General features: G+C 39.8%; 1 protein-coding gene across 1 annotated transcript in view; it reads left to right on the plus strand.

Moving 5' to 3' along the window:
* rtn4r (reticulon 4 receptor) overlaps positions 1-2,928 on the plus strand; it is a 171,558-nt gene extending 168,630 nt beyond the window's left edge. The window contains exon 2 of the mRNA XM_034170903.1: positions 826-2,928. Within this exon, the coding sequence (XP_034026794.1) occupies positions 826-2,207 (1,382 nt within the window). The 3' untranslated portion in view covers positions 2,208-2,928. The remainder of the gene's footprint in view (positions 1-825) is intronic.
* Positions 2,929-16,546: the final 13,618 nt, after the last annotated feature.

Consider the following 16,546-nt stretch of genomic DNA (forward strand, 5'->3'; position numbering starts at 1 on the left):
CCTTCACACATAGTCGGAATCACACAGAATGGTGTCGGAATTATGAATGGGCGCATATCTGAAAACTGTCGGATTTCAGTTCTAAAACATTCTGAAGGTGATCTGCTTAAGTTGACACAATTGTTCAAAATCGGCCGGTGGCCCCAAGTGTGATGCACATGTTTAAAACCCTCCAGGCGCCATCTAGATGGGACACCTATCCGACGGCAGTCCATATGTAACGTGACGGCCATCTGACTGCAATTTACATATTCCGTTGGTGGCTAAATGGGATCCGAAACGATTTGAGTGCATACAAGGGAACCTTGAGATGGATTTGGCACTGCAAAGCCTGCAAGTATGACCTGCACGTGCCACATATAATGTCCAACCCCCCCCGCAGGCCTTTCATTGGATTCAGGTGTGTTGGAGCAGGGAGACAACTAAGAGTGTCAGGAAGGTAGATCTCGAGGACCGAACTTGGGCACCCCTGATCTAACTGTAATTAGGATGTGTTAAATGCAGAGAACAAATTTCATTGTATTCTAAAGGCTCTATTCTATTGTATTCTAAAAGTTCTTGACAATAGCACCTTTAGAAATATATTTGGTGATATGTTCAATACCCACTGTGTATAAATATATATACACACACACACACACACACACACACACACACACACACACACACACACACACACACACACACACACACACACACACACACACACACACACACACACACACACACACACACACACAATATCAGAACTGTGCTTTTTAATATCTATGAGCACTATTTAATAACCTTAATAATCTAAGATTGTGCTTCTCTCTGTTTCCCTAGGGGGGCGACTCCTGTTTCTGGTGATGTGGCTGAATGTCGTGCCTCAGACTTACAGCTGTCCTGGCAAGTGTTTTTGCTTCAGTCAGCCCAGGCCCACTGTGGCCTGCCAACAGCAAGGACTGTTTTCAATCCCTACAGAGATCCCTGTGCGGAGCCAACGGATTTTCCTGCAGAATAACAAATTGACGGTGGTGAGGTCCACCAGCTTCAGTTCTTGCCACAATCTCACCATTCTTTGGCTCTACTCCAACAATATCAGTCACATTGAGGCTGGAGCTTTCTATGGTTTGGAAAAACTTGAGCAACTCGACATTGGAGACAACAGCAATCTCCGCACCATCAGCCCTACCGCCTTCCGGGGCTTAACTAAGCTGCACACGCTTCATCTACACAGGTGTGGCTTGTCAGAGCTCCCAGTTGGGGTTTTCCGAGGAATGTTCTCTCTACAGTACCTTTACCTGCAGGACAACAACATTCTCACGTTTCATGATGACACTTTTCTGGACCTCGCCAACCTCACTTTTCTTTACCTACACAATAACAAGATTAAGATAGTAACAGACAACATGTTTCATGGCCTCATCAATCTGGACCGACTGTTGCTACATCAGAACCGGGTAATCCATGTCCAACCAAGGGCTTTTAGAGATCTGGGTAAGCTGACTTCCCTGTTCTTGTTCTTTAACAATCTTACGGTCTTGACAGGGGAAACTATGGACCCTCTGGTGTCTCTTCAGTATTTGCGTTTAAACGGAAACCAGTGGATCTGTGATTGCCGGGCGAGGACCTTGTGGGATTGGTTTAAACGCTTCAAAGGTTCCAGTTCTGAGTTAGAGTGCAGTGTTCCGGAGATACTGGCAGGGAATGATTTGAAACGTCTGAAAAGTGAAGAGTTAGAGGGGTGTGTGGAAACACCCCAAATCCAAACCAATCATTTCAGCTCCAAAGCACATCCGGGAAAATTCCTTTCCACAGAAAATCCTCTTGGAGATGCCATTCCCAGGTGTTGCCTTGGAGATAACGACAAGTCCTCAATCCTGTCTGGCAAGAGTCGGCAAATCACTAACAACCCCCTGAAAGAAAAGGAGAACATATCCAAGACTAAACATAAGGAGCCGGAACAAACGAAAAACGAGACCAGAAACAAGCAGAATGATGGACCACTGGGAACCTTGTCTAACAACATCGACAAATCCTTGGAAAATCTAAATCCTGATCTTATGGACAATCTGGAGCCTTCTACAGCAACAAACAAAAAGAGAAGGAAGTGTTCCAAAAAGCCCAAATCAGACACCCACTGTGTCAAAAGCCGAGGCTCTATTTTAGAAGCGCTGCACTTTCCCTTCATTCTCATGATGTGGATGTCTCTAGCCATGTCTTAGGACTTCTAATCTCATTCACAGCACTGGACACCACATTGTTGATGCTCATGACAATGACACAGAAGATGCAGTGATATCTACAACAGGCAGCGACTGAAAAGTGAAGGAGTCACACTGACTCAACATGGGTGAGGACAAACAATGGCGAGGATGTTGGAGTAAATTGAACAAAATGGATGCCTTTACAGAACACTACAGATCTCATGTATATAATGAATCGGTGCCCAAAATTGTTTGTTCTGTATGTACTTAACTGTACTGTGTCTACAGCTACACTACTTGGGAGAGTTGTCTCTTTGTCCCATTCAAAAGCTTTTGCTGCATAGACAGACCTCGGAAAGACTGAAAAAAAAAACAAAAACACAAGTCAAATAAAAAACGACCAGAAAGCCAATGACAGAATCCAAATGAAGAAGGCTGGGTCTATTTAATGGAGATGAATGATCCTTCCACATTATTTATTCAAAAGTGATGCATTTGTTGGGTAATGTTTTGGGGTTTTTTTTGTGTTTTTTTTATGTTGATAAAGACCTATGTTTTGCCTCCCCTCAGTTTCGATCTATTTTCATGACAGAAAGAGTTTATGGGTTGTATTTACCAAAAAAAGAAGAAAAAAACCTGTCAATTTGTTCATGGAGACTGCAACAGAACCATAGATATGCATTTTATTTTACTTGTGTACAAGTATGAATATATTATGAATAAAAGTTCTTATTTCTTAGATATCGTCTGATTTATTTTAAGGTACTAGTGCATTACACGTAGGAAGGGTTTTTTTGTTTGTTTGTTTGTTTGTTTTTTAATGGGGTGTATGTGTCTTGGGGATGGTCCCCCCCAAAAAACACTTCTCAAAATAAAAGTTTAGAAAATAAATCTCAAAAAACTTCATAATAAAGGATTGAGTTGATAATAATATTGTTTTAAAATCATTTTATTATCAATTATATGAAAATAAAAGGATTTCTATTAATCAGATTATTGGAAGAGACTCAGACAAAATTAAACAGCCTCAACCTCCTGACCACCAGTTTATTTAAACTTGAACTCGCAGCAAATATAAGCTTTTATTCAGCTTATGTACTTCCTGAAACATACAAATAATGGGAAATTTGTTGGTGTTAGCAAAAAACGGATTTTAGTTAAGGTCTTCTGTGTTGTCAAGTTAAACTCAGTCGCAAGGAACACTGACAGCATGCATTTCACAGTAAAAATATTTGCTGAAATGCTGTCATTAAATGTTTTATTATGAAATGATGCAAGCAACATGAACTATCTGATGTTGTTTTACTTTGCTACCAGTAACATCAGTGAGCCAAGCCATCTTGGAAGTACGAATGTTACAATGTTAATGTATTCAAAATAAAGGTTTTGAAAATTAATTCCAAACACTTTTATAATAAAGGATGCACATCATCATGCTATGAGCAGGCCATATCTGAAAGCTGAGACCAATATGACAAATGAAGAGATATGCAAGCCACATACATACATTGACACAGACACTTCTTGCTTTATAGATAGATGAATGGTTCAACGTCATTAAGCAAAAGCTTGAAAAAAAAATGCAGTACAATGTGCATTAACCCATTCATTTATTTATATATATAAAGTTGCATTAGTACCTTTGAGATTTTTTTTATTGTGAGTAGAAAATAACAGTGATACACTTTGGCAACAATTGTTGTGGGGCAAAATGGGTTAATAAGTAAGATTAAATAATTGATAGTGCTTGGATGTCTGCCTGACTTCAACAGACTAAATATTGTCTGCTCTGTTGGTAGTGTATTTAGCAGATAAATAAAAAGCAGAAGGTCACTCATTAGAGTGCATAGCAATACCAATCAGTTTTAAAATGAAAGGCATCGGGGGCTGATATGTACAGTGGTCCCTCGCTATAACGTGGTTCACCTGTCGCGGCCTCGCAGTTTCGCAGATTTTTTTTTTTGTGCAATTTTGCGTGCTTTTTTTTTTTTAACAGCGCATTGTGTTCTGCGTCCTTATCAGGCGGGCCGGTCGCGGCACCGGTTGGCATCACCACGATTGCTCTCACTGCCTCCGATGCGCTTACTGAATCTGTGGGCTCGGTAAACCCAGCAGCGGGCCACTCACACCGCCCTCCTGTCTGCTGTGCGGAACTGCACCAAATCTGGCAACAGGTCCAGAGACTACGCTCGCTGTTTTGATGCGGATGTTGACCATAGCCGCAGAGCTCTGTGGCCACTGAGACAGGAGTTGGATTCTTTGCGGGTCCCGCATCCATACCCCCGGAGGCATCCGTACCCCCGGAGGCAGTGAGATTGAGATTTTTTTTTTTTAAAGGTATTTTTGTACCATATTTTCCTTTACCTTAACTGTGAGCTTTCACCAAACTACTCCAAAATCTAAACATGTATAGATATCTATCCAAGTAAAATTCCCACCAAGTTTGTAGGAAGTCCATCTAGATATTTTTGAGTTATCTAGTCCACAGGCACATAATAATACATGTAATTACCCTGGCTGAAATGATTATTATTTTTTTTTTTTGTATTTCATCAAAACAATTTACAGTAACTGCACCTATTTCTGTCTAGACTCAACCTGTTCATCACATTTTGTACCAACTATTTAGTTATTACTCTAGTAAACCTACTAATGAATGACAATCAAACAGACATGGGCCGCAATAAATGTTCCATACACATGGTAATAATGGCAAAGAATGTAATGTTTACACTCGAGGAATAACAAAACATTATAGCCATTATAGTTAGTTTTAGATATCGAGCCAGGAGATATTTCATATTTGCATCAGCATTGCAAGAAAAATCTCATTTTCTTCTGTATCTCATTAAATACTTTGCCTCATCACATGTATGCACTCTATTGTGTTCCATTTGTTTCAACAAAATGTTATAATCTGATCAAAAACTAAATCAGCATACAAATCATCAAGTCAAGTCTGCAAGTGTGAGCATCTTTGGCTCCACTGAACAGCCCTGGGTCCTGGATGGCAACCATCCACTCAGACAGTTAGTCCATCCCCACCTCTCAAAAGTAAACACCTGTCCATCGCAAAAGGGTGAAATGTTACTTATTGTCTTTAGAGTTGTGGTGCTTTCTTTTACTGTGTGGAGCATATCTCCTGCATTTGATCAGTCAATCAATCAATCAATCAATCAATCAAAGTTTATTTATATAGCCCTTTCCACAACCCAGAGGGTGACTAAAGTGATTCACAGTCAGATTAAAACATAAGGAATAACTTAATAAGCAAATTTAAAACAGACACTTCAATAAAAAATATACATCCAAAATATGTGCAGTTAACCCTCTGGGGTCTGAAGGCATTTTTTGAACAGTTCACTCACCTGGCATAAATGTTTTATTATTGCTGTTAACAGCTCACCCTGTATCCCACAATCAAGTGCTATGTATTTTTTTTTTTTTTCAGGACAACCTGTACTTTCAGAATATATATGTTATAGTGGTGTTTTTCTAAGTGCAATAAAGGTTTACACTCAGAAATAAGAAAGGAAAAAATAAAGCAAAAATAATTTTCACACACATTTATTCAAAACACACAGCAAACTATAATAAACAAATATTTTGACACTTTATAAAGGCAGTTTGGGATCTTGTACAAAGATAATTTACAAAATAAATGTTCTAACAATAAACACAAATGCACATTTCGAACAATATATACTAAATGGTCCATGTGTTTTGTATGTCTTTATGCCACATCTCAAAGCAATTTCTATCTGCTATTACACAAAGGCTTACAACACAAAGTTTTTAATTCTATGGAGTTGACTCCCTCTTGGATTACTTGCAGTGACATTCTTTGGTCAACCATGTGAGGTTGTATGAGACCCTCTTATGCTGATCACTTCATTCATATGCGCAACGCTGCGCTTTGTTCAAACAGCATTCACATCCCAAATAGTAACATGTCACTGCTCATAACAATCTTTGGGATACCATGTGAGACTGCTCTGCCCTACAATTGGATAGTGGAAAAACATGTGACGGTGAACCAATTCCGATTGGACACTCACATTGCGCACGTCATCACACAGCTTCTATGAGGAGTACAAACATGGTGGACAACTGGCTTGAAAGTCTGTGGAGTTCACTTTTCAGCAAAAAAAAAAAAAAAGTAAGTTTCTATCTCATATCATTAAAAAGTTATTTATAATTTTGTAAAACCTGTACTCAGCCATCGTATACGACGGCATTGGAGGATTAAGCACAGAATAAAATGTCAGAGCTGGTTGTGCAACAACCAGTCTAAAAAGGAAGGTTTTTAATTTAGATTTAAAAAGACCCAGGTCACAGAGAAAGCCTGGTATCCCCAGTTTTAGTATCTGGACCTTGGAACCTCCACTTCACACTGGTTGGAACATCTCAAAACTCTGGTTTGGTCCCGATGTGTCAGCAGCTTGGCTAAGCATGGTGGGGCCAAACCATTCAAAGCTTTAAAAACAAACATAATTTTAAAATCAATTCACGCCCGAACTGGAAGCCAATGCAGAGCATAGAAGACTGGGGTGATATGGTCACGTCTATGTGTGTTATTTAACAGACGTGCTGCAGCATTTTGAATCAGATGAAGTCGACTGAGGAAGACTGGGAGACTCCAACATAAAGCCCATTGCAATAGTCCAGCTGAGAACTAATAAAAGCATGTATGGCTTTGGAACTGAGAACAACCAAAATTCATGTGCGTTTCAATCAATCAATCAATCAATCAATTTTTTTATATAGCGCCAAATCACAATAAACAGTTGCCCCAAGGCGCTTCACATTGCAAGGCAAGGCCATACAATAATTATGTAAAACCCCAACGGTCAAAACGACCCCCTGTGAGCAAGCACTTGGCTACAGTGGGAAGGAAAAACTCCCTTTTAACAGGAAGAAACCTCCAGCAGAACCAGGCTCAGGGAGGGGCAGTCTTCTGCTGGGACTGGTTGGGGCTGAGGGCTGTTTCACTTAACATATTTCAAGCATTCATTCTGCGCTCCCTTTTAGACCGATGACAGGCCTATTGTAGCAAGTTTATTGTTGTAGAGAGTGATGACCACCTGCTTTGTGAATTTTGGCAGCATCCCAAACATCGAGTCCTGATTTAATTAATTTTCTCTTCAGCCTCTGCAGGGAATTTGCATCCATGTGCTTGATGAACTCCATCCAGTCAAGGTGTGCATGTTGTTACCTCAACTGGTTTGGGACAATGAGCAGAAATAAATCGTGTTATATAAGTCACTGTTTGTACTTTTTGAATCAACCTTTCAAATACTGAACCTTAAATCCATTTTAACTTTCATGCTTTTTATTCCTAAAGTTTTGGCTGATCTAAGAATAACTTATTTCAGAATAAAATTTCTGTTTGATCTATACTATATATTCTTGATTAAGTCTCTTAAGGCTTTCTGCAAGCTCAAACAAATTACAGATCCTAATGTGTTCAATTCCAAACAAGGTCACATCCATCTTTGCAGTAAGTTTACAATACTGAAATGTGTATACATGCAGCAGGATGTCTAAATGAAATGCTCTGGGTGGCTTACAGAATTTAGTGTACAATTAGACCGACAGATACATGCTGGAACATCACTCATGATTTTGAATGAATTATTAAACCGTGCATGAAAATGCAGAGAGAATATTCGGACACTGAATATTCACATCGCAGCCTTGAATTTGACAGGAGACCCGTAAGGCATCACTTTAAGTAATGTTTTTTTTTTTTTTTTTTTTTTTTTTCACAAATATTTTATTGAGTTTTCAATAGAAAATTACAACCCTTTTTCATTTCAATTCTGATTGAATATATTAACCAAGATGAATGCACACAAACAAATAGAAAAAAAAATAACAACAAAAAAAAAGGGGGGGGGGGGGGGGGACAACCGCAACCATTAAAGTATTATTACATTTTAAATGTTTAGTTATGTAACACGTGTCTTTTGGTATGTAATCCATTTGTCCCATTTTTCCATAATTTTCTCTTCTTCCAGTCGCAGAGTGAATGTCATTTTCTCCATAGTGAATATTTCCTGTACAATGTCCATCCATTCAGTGAGGTTCGGTGGTTCAGGTTTAAGCCATCTTCTTGTTATGGCCTTTCTTGCTGAAGTTAATAAAATTTTGTAAAAGGGACAGAGTACCGAAGTACTTGTGTCAGGGTTGAATGGATTGAAATCCAGTATGCCGTAATCTGTGAACAATCCCAAAAAATATGAGTGTGATTAACATTGATCATTCTACATTGTCTCCAACAAATTTGTTGACTTGACAACTGTCTACTCTTTATACAAGGTGTTATAAAAAATCGAATTACATTCTTCCAGTTGAATTCCCTCCATTTTAGTGAAGTGGTGGAAGACTGTGCCAACTCGCATATCCTGAACCATTCCTGATCTGTTATTGTGGTAATCATTTCTTGTTCCCATTTTTCTTTAACGTATAGAGTTGTGACCTTCTGGCATGACATCATGCTATTATAAAGTTTTGATATAATCTTGAGTGTTTTTTGTTGATATGCACCTGTTACTGTTTTTAAAACTGCATTATCTTCACCCCCATCTTCTAGTTTAACTTCCTTATTGTAGTACTCTCATAATTGGAGGTAACAAAAGAAATCCTGATCAGTGAGTCCAAATGATGCTTTTAGATCTTGAAAGCTCCTAATCTCCTTATTTTTAATAACTGTACAAATTGCTGTAACACCTTTATTACTCCAATTCTTAAATGTTGAGTCATATTTTGCAGGTTTAAATTCATGGTCCAAAAATATCCATTTTGGTACTTTTCTTTCCCTATTTAATTTTAATTGTTTGGCTACTTTATACCAAGTTTCTATTGTGAATATTGTTATTGGGTTGAGACAATTTTTGATATCATTGGGTATGGAATCTTCCCCCAAAAGTGTTTGGATACGATATCCATGTATACATGTCTCAATCTCTTTCCATTTGGCATAATACCCAGAATCACACCAGCAACATACAAACCGCAGCTGAGCCACATAAAAATAAAACTTCAAATTAGGTAATGCCATGCCCCCTTTATCTTTAGGCAACTGTAATGTTGAGAATCTAACCCTCGGTCTCTTCCCATCCCAAATAAATCTAGATACCATCCAGTCCCATTCAGTGAATTGTTTGGAGGGTATATCAATCAATCAATCAACTTTTTTTTTATATAGCGCCAAATCACAACAAACAGTTGCCCCAAGGCGCTTTATATTGTAAGGCGAGGCCATACAATAATTATGAAAAACCCCAACGGTCAAAACGACCCCCCTGTGAGCAAGCACTTGGCTACAGTGGGAAGGAAAAAACTCCCTTTTAACAGGAAGAAACCTCCAGCAGAACCAGGCTCAGGGAGGGGCAGTCTTCTGCTGAGACTGGTTGGGGCTGAGGGAAAGAACCAGGAAAAAGACATGCTGTGGAGGGGGGCAGAGATCGATCACTAATGATTAAATGCAGAGTGATGCATACAGAGCAAAAAGAGAAAGAAACAGTGCATCATGGGAACCCCCCCACAGTCTACGTCTAAAGCAGCATAACCAAGGGATGGTCCAGGGTCACCTGATCCAGCCCTAACTATAAGCCTTAGCGAAAAGGAACGTTTTAAGCCTAATCTTAAAAGTAGAGAGGGTATCTGTCTCCCTGATCTGAATTGGGAGCTGGTTCCACAGGAGAGGAGCCTGAAAGCTGAAGGCTCTGCCTCCCATTCTACTCTTACAAACCCTAGGAACTACAAGTAAGCCTGCAGTCTGAGAGCGAAGCGCTCTAATGGGGTAATATGGTACTACGAGGTCCCTAAGATAAGATGGGACCTGATTATTCAAAACCTTATAAGTAAGAAGAAGAATTTTAAATTCTATTCTAGAATTAACAGGAAGCCAATGAAGAGAGGCCAACACGGGTGAAATATGCTCTCTCCTGCTAGTCCCCGTCAGTACTCTAGCTGCAGCATTTTGAATTAACTGAAGGCTTTTTAGGGAACTTTTAGGACAACCTGATAATAATGAATTACAATAGTCCAGCCTAGAGGAAATAAATGCATGAATTAGTTTTTCAGCATCACTCTGAGACAAGACCTTTCTAATTTTAGAGATATTGCGTAAATGCAAAAGGCAGTCCTACATATTTGTTTAATATGCGCTTTGAATGACATATCCTGATCAAAAATGACTCCAAGATTTCTCACAGTATTACTAGAGGTCAGGGAAATGCCATCCAGAGTAAGATCTGGTTAGACACATGCTTCTAAGATTTGTGGGGCCAAGTACAATAACTTCAGTTTATCTGAGTTTAAAAGCAGGAAATTAGAGGTCATCCATGTCTTTATGTCTGTAAGACAATCCTGCAGTTTAGCTAATTGGTGTGTGTCCTCTGGCTTCATGGATAGATAAAGCTGGGTATCATCTGCGTAACAATGAAAATTTAAGCAATACCGTCTAATAATACTGCCTAAGGGAAGCATGTATAAAGTGAATAAAATTGGTCCTAGCACAGAACCTTGTGGAACTCCATAATTAACTTTAGTTTGTGAAGAAGATTCCCCATTTACATGAACAAACTGTAATCTATTAGACAAATATGATTCAAACCACCGCAGCGCAGTGCCTTTAATACCTATGACATGCTCTAATCTCTGTAATAAAATTTTATCCTATATCAATAGGAAGTGATTGAAATAAATAAAAAAGTCTAGGCAAGATGTTCAGTTTCACCACATTTATCCTATTTGTCAAGTCTAAAGGATAGGTGGAGCATCTCTGGATATCTGCTCTAATTTTTAGATTAATTGAATTATAATTGTCCTGATATAAAGAAATGAGATCTTTAGACAGGAATACTCCAAGATATTTAATTTTTCCACTATCCCACTTAATATTGTACTTACTTGCAATTTCTGTTGCGGGTTTATGATTAAAAAGGAGTACCTGTGTTTTAGGTATGTTCAGTTCATATCCAGAATATGAATTAAATTCTTGTAAAATACTCATTAATTTGGGTAAAGAGGAATTAATGTCTTCTAAAAATAACAAAACGTCATCTGCAAATAATCCTATCTTTTGTTCTCTTCCTTGGATCTGGATTCCCTTCAACTCTTCACTCTGGCGTATGGCTTGGGCCAGTGGCTCTATGTAAAGGGCGAACAGGCAGGGACTTATCCCACAACACTGTCTCGATCCCCTTTTAAGTTGAAAATGATTTGTGAGAGAACCATTCACTTTTATTCTTGCTGTGGGACTATCATAAATTGCTCTAATACATTTAATTGATTCTTGTGTCAGACCAAATTTTTCTAAAGTTATATAAAGAAAGTCCCAGTTCACTCTGTCAAAAGGCTTTTCTACATCGAGGCTGATCAGGGCCGCTTTAATTTTATTTTTGGTTATGGTCTGAATTACTTGTAAGCACTTTAAGTAATGTTTTGCTTTTTTAAAATGGAAAATGTAGCATCAAACATTTTAATACAAGACAACCGTGCTCTCTTAAGTCAGCCTATGTTGTCATACCAGGTCAGATCTTGAAGCTAGCCCTGGTGCAACGTGTCGTTTCATTCACATCATGATGGAAACACCCAGAGTCCTGCTTAGCAACCACCCATGCAGAAAACTAGTTCATCCCAACTTCCTGCAAGTATACTCATCCATTTGTAGCAGTCAGCTCAAACGTGGGCACCTTTGGCTTTTTGCAGTTGCTGTAGTCCTCAGCTCAGACATCTGTGTGCAGTATCGTACTCAGGGAAGTACGCCACATGGCCTTAGTGTTGGAGTTGACATTTCCTTACAATGCAAGTAGTTTACCTCATTTCAGATATTATTCTAAATAACTGCCCATTTTATTCAAAGCAATTCCAGCAGTAGGGAAGAGTTCAAGAGAGAGACCTACTGCACCAGAGATATCCAGTTATCACCTTACATTGCTGATTTGAGTCAAAGTTTCACAACTATAGAGTAACACTAGAAGCACCAAGTCCCAGAAGACATGGACCTTCTTTCTCCTGCAAATATATCAGCATTGCCAAACACTGCTGTTCAGCCAACCTCATGACTCCAAAAGCGACACCCAGGAGTCTCTTGATCTCAAAGGCAGATGACCTTGACATGTTCACCACAGGTACTCTTCTAATGGCTGATACCGTGAAGACACTGAAAGGCCCTGGATCTTTGTCTTGAGTCTGAACAACCGCAAACCCAGACACTAAGACTCATAACTCAGCTTCAAAAGTTTTTTTCAATTTATTTTCATTTATATAGCGCCAAATCACAACAGAGTTGCCTCAAAGCGCTTCACACAGGTAAGGTCTAACCTTACCAACCCCGAGAGCAACAATGGTAAGGAAAAACTCCCTCTGAGGAAGAAACCTCAAGTAGACCAGACTCAAAGGGGTGACCTTCTGCTTGGGCCATGCTACAGACATAAATTACAGAACAATTCACAGAACAATTCACGGATGAATACACAAGAAATGCTATTGGCGCACAGGACAGGAGGATCACCAACACAAATACAACTCCCATTTCTGGTTGGAGCTGCACCTTAAACAGAGAAAAAACAGAATCAGGCATCAGAAAGACAAAAAATACTGTATAATTTGCCAGCATTAAACAACAAGAAAAACAGAGAAATACTAAGGTGATCGCCGGCCACTAGCCCTAAACTTCACTAAAAGACCCAGAATTTAGGTAAAGTTGAGGCGACAGCCCGCTCCAATTACTAATAAATGAATGAAAAGAGTAAAAAGCATAAAACAAAACTGTTGGGTATTTTCTCCTCCAAACATTTTTAAAACCTTTAACAAGACAAACAGAGTCAAGAAACACCAGTGAGACAGAAAGTCAAATTTTACGCGCGGAGTGCAGTCAGGCTGTACACCAAGGCTACACTAAAGTCTGGCCTGCTTTTCCGCTCTTTTTATTAAGAGACGCCCTCATCACATAAACAAAAAACTTGTCCTAAGGGTGGGGGTGATGACGCAAGACAAGTTTCTTCCCGTAACATAAACGCATACGTCAATAAGTGCAGCTGTAAGGAAGAACACTTTCTTTTACACAGGTCAGCACATCTCGTTCGTCTGTTGCAGTTATCAGCTGTTCTGCATCTGCCTGAAGTGTCCTGTCCTTCACACTCCTTCACACTAAGCACCACATCACAACAGTCAAAACGTTCTCTTACTCCCAGTCGTTAGAGGCTGCGAAAACAAAGTTATATTATAATAATAAGTACATCCAGCCCTTCATTCCCAGCTCAGATTGACCCCAGAGTGCTAAAACAAAATTGAATTCTCAGGCTTGGTTAAGACAGGTGCAAAACAGCACAACACCGTTCTCATGAGAAAGAAGACAAAGCTAAAACAAGGTTGAATAACACGTACATTCTCAGGGTGAAGTGCAAAACAGCACAACACCGTTCTCATGAGAAAGAAGACAAAGCTAAAACAAGGTTGAATAACACGTACATTCTCAGGGTGAAGTGCAAAACAGCACAACACCGTTCTCATGAGAAAGAAGACAAATGTACAAATGTTTAACAGTGATAAAATATACAAATCTTTAACATTCCCCTCCTGTTATCGCCTGTTAAACATACAGTAGGCATCACTCAGCTTAGCACTTCTTTTTGAGATTTTCACTAAGAGGTTCATCATGGTATGTTTTCTCTATAGGCTTACACCCCAGAGGTGATGTCATCATTGTCACCATCATCGGTGTCTGGGTCATCATACTTCCATTGGTCTGGGTACAGGTCAGGAGAGCCATCGTCCTCCTTGTCGTCGTCTGTCCCCAGAAGTGGATATGATGCTGGACCCCCTCCTGGTCCTGGACTTATTGCTGTGGTTATCATTCTATTTACAAGGCCTCGGAGACATGGAATACAACAACATCCACACAATGTTAGAATTGCAGCAAATACTGCTATAGACACTAATAGTGAAGAAATCAAAGACCTCCATTTTCCCATCCCTTCCAGCCACCAATCCCAGCCTTCGGTGTTTACTCCACTGTGCTCTTTCATCTTCCTGTTCAACGTCCTCAGCCCGTCAATGGCTTGAGTGAGACTGCCGTCTGCAGCCGTGTTGTTGGGAATGAATGTGCAGCATTGTTCTCCGAACATGGCACAAACACCTCCTTTCTCTGCCAACAACATATCCAGAGCAATACGATTCTGGAAGGCCATAAGGGACGTGGCTTCTAACTGTGAATGGACAGCCTTAAATCCTTCCTCAGTCCAATTTCCTAATTTCTGTACATTGTAGTGGATGTAGTTTATTCTGTCCACGTTTTTATTAATTGAACACCACCAACAGATGGAAGATTCGAATCCAGCTGCTATTTGATCAACCAGTTTATACTCGTCAGGCACTCCCCTGGGGACTCCTATTGCGTCAATATATGTTGGATTTCCCACTCCTTTCCAATCTCTTTTTACTCTATGTCTGGCTATGCCTTTCTGCCAATCTTCAGGAATAAGAGAGGCTGCATATGTCGTAACGTCTTCAGGGGTCATGGGTATGGCTTCAACTGGTAACAATAATGATATTAATGCACAATAACCTGACACATTCCGTGGCAGTCTGTCAAAGATTCTGTTATCCCCACACCACCACCATACGTCACTCCTCCCGACAGGTTTGAATGTGGGAGTACTATGGACCACATTCTTACACCAGGCGGTGTGGTTTAAGCTACCCAAAGTCTTACTTGTCCCTGTCAAGTGTACACATGTATGGTTAGCATGCCCAACTTTGCTTGAGAATAAAGGTTTAATCTTAGTCAATTTGGTCACTGGATAGATCTTGTCCCACTTACAACAATTGTTGTTTGCCGCAATGTATGTCTGTGTCATAGCAGTCAGTAGACAGTCTTTGGGTAATGCTGCCGGTATTACCTGTAATATAGGTCTGGGTCCCATACATACAACACAGTCCTTCTTTGCTGCTAGTCCTGCTTGTTCTGCCATTAAAAGCCAATTGTTATTTTGTCCACTAATTCCTGTACTTACTAGGAACCAGTCATCTGCCTTCATGTCTTTTGTGCCTTGTACAGACACCCCCTTTGCTTGTATGGGCACCCCCTTTGCTTGTATGGACACCCCCTTTGCTTGTATGGACACCCCCTTTGACGTACTTAATTCGGTCAATATTGGTTGCTGTACTCTATCTGTTTCACAGAGGAAGAAATGGAAATATGGATCTTTTCCTTGTTTGTATACCCAAAGGAGGAACAACCAACAGTCTCCCTCTATATCAGGTGGGAATATGGTTCCTTTTTCTGTGGTCTTCACCACTATAGACAGCTTATCATCTGTTTGATACATTTTGAGAATTTGACTCTGGTACTTAGCCCACTCGGTTTGTGCCCATCTTGGTGTCCATCTACTCCATTCATCGGCTACCAACGTTTCCCATCTCCTATCTTGTTGATCGTTGGTCATATACCATGAGAAACTATTTCCGTAATTAGTCCCTCTGTCACCATCCGGCATTCCATGGGTAAGACCACTATATGGTACAGAGATGATCACAGAAGTATTTCTAGGAATGCAGGCTTGTACACCAAATCGGTACGCATTATTCCCATCACAGCTATGTACTGTGGCATTTATTATCGGACTGGGGTCTTCGTTACTTCTTTTTGGTCTCTGCAATCTGCGGATGTGATCCTTATTATCATGTCCCGTGCTCATGGCTTTTAATAATAATCCCAATTCAAAAAAGAAAAGTAGCATAACAAGGACTGTCCGTGGGGTCCAGAAACCCTCGTTCTTTTTATTTTTTTCTTTCGCCATTTCTGCACACTACAGCACACCTATGTTCAGAACAGTGGCTTCTTAATGTCTTCTGCTAGCTTTCGTGTCTAACCTGGATCTTAACACCAAGCTCACACACTATTACTAGTCTTGTCCTACTGTTCTTACTGTTTGTCTGTGTCTGCAGAAATGACTTTCTTACAGTGAGTTAAATGAATCCATGTACTTCTTTCCCCAATTTTCAAAGCTGTGGGTGTTGTGAGTAGTACTTGATAGGGCCCTTCCCATTTAGGTGAATGCCAGTGTTTTCTCTTGATGCTTCTTATCAACACCCAGTCTCCAGGTACCACTTTAGGGTCCTCCTGTGGAGAAATGGGATCATCAGTGTTTGGAACTCTCCCTCGTTGTCCTTCTAACATTTTTCTCATGTAATCCGCCAAATTGGCTTCCTCAGGTACATCCCAAATTTGTCCATAATATGGCAATCGATATTTTCTGCCAAACAATGTTTCATACGGTGTCAACCCCATGGTACTAGTTATGTTTATATACATTTTTACCAAATCTACACAATGCGTCCAT

The sequence above is a fragment of the Thalassophryne amazonica genome, chromosome 5 (assembly GCF_902500255.1).
Source record: "Thalassophryne amazonica chromosome 5, fThaAma1.1, whole genome shotgun sequence".
NCBI lineage: Eukaryota > Metazoa > Chordata > Actinopteri > Batrachoidiformes > Batrachoididae > Thalassophryne > Thalassophryne amazonica.